The sequence below is a fragment of the Stegostoma tigrinum genome, chromosome 18 (assembly GCF_030684315.1).
Source record: "Stegostoma tigrinum isolate sSteTig4 chromosome 18, sSteTig4.hap1, whole genome shotgun sequence".
NCBI classification, from domain to species: domain Eukaryota; kingdom Metazoa; phylum Chordata; class Chondrichthyes; order Orectolobiformes; family Stegostomatidae; genus Stegostoma; species Stegostoma tigrinum.
The window spans coordinates 24,307,662-24,314,757 of NC_081371.1; the positions used below are offsets into that span (position 1 = coordinate 24,307,662).

Sequence of the window (7,096 nt, forward strand, 5' to 3'; positions counted from 1 at the left end):
ATAACGATGTGTGGACCTGAATACGCACAGCAGGCCAAGCAGTATCTTAGGAGCACAATGCTGCTTGGCCTGCTGTGTTCATCCAGCTCCACACTTTGTTATCTCGGACTCTCCAGCATCTGCAGTTCCCATTATCTGTGGGACATTCTCCTCCTCAGATGGTGTTCACACTGAAAAAAACAGGATCGACCTGAACATCGCATGCTACATACTTCCAGCACATATAGATCCCAGGAAGGCACGACTTCAACCACCAGACCCGGCCAGTCAACCACCGAGCCCCGCCCCCAGTCAATTCCATTAACCATCAAACCACGCCCCCGGTCGCTTCCATGAACCACGCCCCCGATCATGTCCATCAACCACCGAGTTCCTCCCCCGGTCTCACCCATAAACCACTGTACCACGCCCCCAGTGACGCCCATCAGCAGTCCCGCCCCCTTGAGACAAATACCGTCCAGTCTGTTCTTGAAGCGGCTGACATTGTTTGTTGTCCAATGATTGTAGAGATTGTTGGAGGGTGGAAACGGTTGTACCGGGAGACAGAAGGCGCCATGTTTTGGGTAAGGACACTCAGGAGCGGATCCCGGTTCCTACAAGGTCGGAATCTAGGGAAGCCCTCGGTCAGGAGGTGAGAGCTGTTTCATTAATGAGATAATTAAGCAAATTCACGCTGTGACCATTGTTAGTGGGAAGAGGGGTAGAGAGATTGTACATGAATCGACAGATGAGATAGTAGGAACTGCGGATGCTGGAGAGTCCGAGATAACGAAGTGTGGAGCTGGATGGACACAGGAGGCCAAGTAGCATTACTGCTCCTAAGATGCTGCTTGGCCTGCTGTGTTCATCCAGCTCCACACTTTGTTATCTTAGTTTGAAAGTGCATGCAGGTTTTCAGAATACTATGATGAAGAATCCTCATCTGTTGAAGTTTCCTGTGTATTGTGAAGGACATTGCCGCGGGACATTTCGTTCAGTTGCACCATGCTGTCCACTTGTCTTCTTGGAGAAACTCTGCTGATCAGACGTCAGTAGGGGTTGCATGAAACATTTTTGTAATCTTGCAGAAAACAAAAAATCGTTTTGAATAGTTTTCTGGGGAGACTAGCAAAGTCATGGGGCGGCACGGTGGTTAGCACTGCTGTCTCAGAGGGCCAGGGAGCTGGGTTCAATTCCAGCCTCGGGCGACTATCTGTGTGGAGTTTGTACATTCTCCCCGTGTCTGCGTGAGTTTCCTCTGTCACCAGCAGTGTTCCACAGGGATAGGCCCTGTGAACTCGTTTGTTTGTCACTTATATAAATGATTTGGAGGAGAACGTGGAAGGTATGGTTAATAAGTTTGCAGATGACACCAAATTTGTGGCATACAGTGAAGAAGGTTTTCTGAATTTACTTAATGGATCTTGATGAGATGGGTCAATGGGCTGAAAAATGGCAGATGGAATTCAAACTGGATAAATGTGAGGTATTGCATTTTATACAACAAACAAGCGCAGGGTTTGTACAGTGAATTGTAGTGCTTTGGGTAGTGTTGTAGAACTGAGGGACCTAGTGTTGCAGGTACATAATTCTTTTAAGTATGCATCGTAAACAGACAAAGGTGGTTAAAAAGGCATTTGGCACACTTAACCTTCATTGCTCAGTCCTTTTGAGCCATATGAGTTGCAAACTCTTGTTGATGTTTTACAGAACATTGGTGAGACCTCTTCTGGAATACTGTGTCCAATTCTGTTCACCCAGGTATAGAAAGGATGTTATTAAGCTGAAGAGGGTTTAGAAAATAATTACCAGAATGTTGCCGGATATGGAAGGTTTGAGTAATAGACAAAGGCTGGATAGGCTAGGAAATTTTTCACTGGAACATAGGTTGAGAGGTGACCTTACAGAAGTTTATAAAATTGTGAGTGGATACATAGAGTTAATGGTAGGTGTCTTTTGCCTAGGATGGGGTTTTCAAGACTAGGGAACATGTTTTTAAGGGAACAAGAGAGTGATTTTAAGAAAAAGAGGCTTTTTTTTAAAAGAGGGTGGTTTGTATGTGGAACAAACCTCCTGAGGAAATGGTGGATGTGGATAACATTGTGATGTTTAAAAGACATTTGAATAAGTAGGTGAATAGGAAAGGTTTGGAGGGATATGGGCCAGGAACAGGTAGGTGGAATAGTTCAGTTTGGGATTAGGTTCGGCATGGGCTAGTGGGACCAAAGGTTGTTTTTGTGCTGTGTGATTCTATAACACAATGTGCAAACTTCTTGGCAGCTGTAGTAGGGAAGACAATGTCACCAATTTCTTAAGTGTACTTTTGCAAAACACTCAAATGCAGTCCTTTCTGTTGAGGTTCACCCTGAGCATGTCTAAACTTATATTTAATACAAGGCACTTTTGTTTCAATATGCAACAGACCATCTAAATAAATATCAACTGGAGAATCGTCAATTTTAGGCACACTTTAGTCTGCCTGAAAAAATATTGCTGTTCCAATGCAAAGAGTTAACCATGGCTGAATGCAGACTTGAACACTTCCAAGTCTCAGGACTATGAATGAAGAATGACCATAAGTTAGGGGCACCTGCTGCATGGGTCATTGGGCAAGTCCACAGTGTAAGCTCCTCCTGTCATGGTACACCACTGATATTGTAACATAGTTGTACAAATTTTGAGTAAATTGTTTTTTAGAATTCTTGCAAAAAAATTGTACATTTTTATACAATATCGGGATAGCCTTATGAGCTTCACAGTCAATTGGGCATTTTCGAAAATGCAATCACTGTTGTGCTGTAGGAAATGTAACTCAGAAATGACAGGAAGCCAATGGCATTTCTAATCTTTGACCATTTTCTTTCCCTAATTTTAGAACTCATAGCTTTGGCCCACTTTGTAAATGAATGAGTCTAGGTGCTTTAAAGGAAACACTATGTAGATATGTTTCACTACCTCTGCTGACATATGATAGATGTCACGAGCTTTCCTTCTATTCCAGTAACATTAAAGTATGCCTACCTTGCTGTCAGATTCTGGGCCAGGCACAACATCTGTGTTTAAAGTTTCTATGCCTGTGAAAATCATAAAGGCTTTTATTGAAGATCCTTCCTCCTTCACCGGCTATCTGTCTCCAGAGACAATGAAACAGAATAGACTGTCTTTCTTATCCCTTTGTTCAAGAATCAACATTATAGCTGTCCCTTTATATTCCCTCCAATGATTGTCCTTCCTATCAAAAGAAAAACGTACAGAATTGAACAAATGTTCCAGATGTAACAGGTTCCAAAAAGATTGTTTAAATGGCCTAAAAATCGAAGCCCAACAATTCTTTCCAACCATTGTTTATATGTTTGAAACAATCAATGGTCCTTCTTATTCTTTAGAACTCTGTTTCGTTTTGGGATTTTGCATTTGTTGACATTGAGGTTCTCCAATGGTTTAGTGAAATTTGACGTTTCCTTGGCAATTTTATCAGGGTTTATTAATCTCCCTATTTGTAAATTCATGACAATATTGATGTGTCTGGTCACATTTTCTAATGTATTTTTTATCTTAACCCTTCTTTCCCAGAGCTGGTGGTGGGCCACATATTGAGCCCCAATATCGACAGTATCCACAACTGACCAAGAAGCAAGTACTGGAGGCTGAGTTTCTCAGTGGTTTCATGTGGTTCTGGATTTTCTGGCACCTATGGCACGATCCTGATGCAGTCCTTGTGAGTACGTTATGAATCTCCAGTATTTCTTGTAGCATCTTACGATCTTCATTTTACAGTTTTAAAAAGAATGAAGATTCATGTTTTGCTTTGCTATTAACATTCACTGTCAATTTACCATTTGTTAAAGAGTTTTGTAAAAATAAGTGAATGTACTTTGCCAGTTTTAGAAATTCCATTGTTTCCTGGTTATTCTTCAGTGCAATATCTCTGTCAATTTTAAGAAAAATCAAAGACATACAAGTTCCTAATTTGACAAATTGGAAATAATGTGGAAGGAAAGCACCATAAATGCTGAGGTATACATTAGGAGTGACAATACAGCTGAATAATTTTAAATTTCAAAACAGATGTTTATGCACATTCTGTGCCTTGGACCCTTCAATATTAGTACAGCAGTTAATAGAACATTTTGGGCCTTGGAATGTATAAATTGAGAGACAGAGTACAAAAGACAGTAAGTGATTCCAAACCATGTAAGACACTAGTTCAACTGCAGTTGCAGTATTAAATTGTCTGCACCCCCACACTTTAGGAAGGATGTGAGGAACTTGGAGAATTCTAGGAATAAGGTTGGATTAGCAAAACTGGGGTTTTCTTGGAGCAGAGAAAGATGAGAGATTTGATATTGTTTAAAATCATGAAGGTTTAGATTGTCTAAACAAAGAGAAGCTGTTTTTCCTTTGGCATCAATGGTATCAAAAAGCATTTGACCTTGAGTCATATAAGAAGATATGTAAGAAGAATGACCAAAAGTTTGATCAATGAGATAGGTTTTATGGAGCATCATTAGCATGACCAGGGTAGACAGGTTTAGGAGGCTTGATTTAGGCAGCTGAGGATATGGCTGCCAAAAGTGGTGAGGTTAAAGTCAGAAAGAAACAAGAGGCCAGAATGGCGCAGCTACAGAAATAGTGAGGGGGCAAAGTCATTGAGGAATTTGTAAACAATTATGAAATTTTTTAAAGGTCAGTGTTGGACTAGGAACAAGTATAGGTCAGCATACACAGGAGCAACAGGAAATTCCTACTCCGTGCTAGATAGGAAATGGACAGTGAAGTTCAATGAGCTTCAACAGACTTGCCTAGTTATAGTATTATTTGTATTCTTGGCAGATTATAATGCAGAAATTAACAAACTGATTACCTTTTGGTAGATGTGAAAATTCATTTCGATCCTACCTCTTAACTCCAAATGCTATGATTGAATCAGAGTTGGGCTCAAGTGGCTTGAAACTACTGTAAGTACAGGAATAAGATGCCTTATTAAGGAAGTAAGAGTGCTCAAAGTGTTCTGACTGAACACACTTGCCATTTGAATATTTTGTGGAAATGTTTCCAGTCCTGATTGAAATCCTTATTTAAACAAGGTTAGACAAAAGTTTGCCAACTTAACTTACTGGGATTTTTCTGGCTGGATTTTCCAGATTTGTAGTCAGCCAGGAGTTGTGGGGCTTTTGAACTCCATTACCTTTTCATGACTAACTATAAAGGTCAATAAGTCAGAACATTAAGGCCTCGAACTGGGGACATTGTTGGAGGATTCCAGATGTTGACCACTGAAAATTTTAAACCTCATATGCTGTTAGCAGGTAGTCAGTGTCGGAATTTGAGGTGTCCCAATGTGCATCTTTCAGGGTACATCCTCGTGTCAACTTTCCAGAGAGCAGAAGATCTTGGCTAATGTCCATTTAAACTGTACTGTGCTGTACTTTTCTATGTTCTAAACTAACCAAATTAAATATGTACATAAATAATACACATTTGAATCTGTTATCTAAAGAAAATTTAAATGAATGCACTGCAAAGTTACATTGTAAAGGCTTTCCTTAGTAAAGATTACATTTTTAGTTTCAGTACCTGCAGCATAAGTTTGTTTTTTGGTTTCCTTTAATAATCTTTAATTATTTCTCTTGTACTGCAGATTTAAGTATGCTGTGACAAATATTAATCCTTACGTTTCTGGATGTAATGTTATTTATTTCCTGGCCTATTAACTAACAGTTAATATTTTACAAAAGGGGCATTTTACTTATCCTGATCCTTCTAAATGGACTGATGAGGAGCTGGGCATACCTCCAATTGATGAGGAATAATCTGAACTAGCTTTGCTGAAATGGTAAGTTTCATGGAACTACAGTCCACGCTTTGAGTTGTTTGTGTAGTATCTTTAATACAATAAAATTGCCCAACACGTTTCACAGGAATGTTTAAAAGCAAAATTTGATGGCAAACCACATTAGATGGTATTAGGGCAGACGACCAAAAGTTTGGAAAGAGATTGTCAGAAGCATCTAGGAGACATCATTCTGTTTGAGAAATTGTGCTAAATTATTGCCTAGCACAGACACTTTCACACAGGACCATGTGGATCCTTGTCATTGGCTAAGCTAATCGTGCTCTTTTGTTGTCATTAGTACTTTTTCATAATCAGCTGTTTTCTTCAACCTGCCCTAATGTAAGAAATATTAGGTTTTTGAGCCCTTACTATTGTTAAGTAACATCATGGTTCATCTTATCACCTGAACACTTCTCCTGCACAATACCCAGATTGCTTAACACATTTATTAGAAATATAAATACAGCCTTGGAAACTGGCTTTGTGTGTTAATATTCCTAGGAGATTGAGACATTTCTACTTGTAAGTTACTGCTATTAATTGTGGTTTTTTTTTGTTGCCTAACCTGTTTGTGGTTACTGATTTAATGCTTCAGTTCAATAGGACTCAGCAGGTCTTCAATATCTCCCTCAAGTGATCATTCTTCATGTCTGAGTTAAGATGGTGACTGAAGACTATTTAACTTTTATCAGCCTCACCCCAAACTTTGCATCGAGCAGAGTTGCTGCCAATCTGATTTTTCTTGTTTTGATTTTTAATTTCCTCCTAGGTCCACCATGTAGAAAACATGGCATTGAGCTGATAGTCATGCTCAGAATCAAACCCTGAATCTTTCCGGTCTGCATGCACATAGTTAAATAGTCACTTCACTGTTGAATCATTAGGCAACATTTTTCTTGTAAATACTTGTTCATTTTAAAAATACCTGGATGCTAAACAATAGTGTTGTACCTTTGTTCCACAGTGTTTCCTTTGTGAGCGTTTGAGAATGTTCATCTGATACTTGGAAAAAACAACTTATTGTAAATTTAAATTGGAATAAAAGTTATTTGGTCAGTTCTGTTGTGCAGTTTCTTCTATCCAAATGTTTGTGCCTTTGTACAGTCAAGCAAATCAATGCAAAGTGCCAGAATTCTGATAAATGCTGTGAATGCCTGTATGGGGAATGGAGGATACAAATATTAATCACCATATTTTACACCAGTTCAATTTGTAGTAAGTCCACTGCTAAAAGGATTTGTTCAAGTCTCAAACTGTTCAACATGGAAATAAAGGTCTTCT

General features: G+C 39.3%; 1 protein-coding gene across 1 annotated transcript; it reads left to right on the forward strand.

The window, feature by feature from the left end:
- Positions 1-442: 442 nt before the first annotated feature.
- Positions 443-6,871, forward strand: ndufb2 (NADH:ubiquinone oxidoreductase subunit B2). Its single transcript, XM_048548988.2, has 4 exons — positions 443-631; positions 3,553-3,697; positions 5,718-5,815; positions 6,780-6,871. The coding sequence occupies exons 1-3, from the start codon at positions 498-500 to the stop codon at positions 5,790-5,792; spliced, it is 354 nt and encodes a 117-aa protein (XP_048404945.1). The 5' UTR covers positions 443-497; the 3' UTR covers positions 5,793-5,815; positions 6,780-6,871.
- The last annotated feature ends 225 nt before the right edge of the window (positions 6,872-7,096 follow it).

Bases quoted from the DNA above. Each gene is read 5' to 3' on its own strand.
- ndufb2 (XM_048548988.2), top strand. From the start codon at position 498: ATGATTGTAGAGATTGTTGGAGGGTGGAAACGGTTGTACCGGGAGACA. The intron at 632-3,552 runs GTGAGAGCTGTT...CTTCTTTCCCAG, and splicing joins GGGAAGCCCTCGGTCAGGAG to AGCTGGTGGTGGGCCACATA. The intron at 3,698-5,717 runs GTGAGTACGTTA...ATTTTACAAAAG, and splicing joins ACGATCCTGATGCAGTCCTT to GGGCATTTTACTTATCCTGA.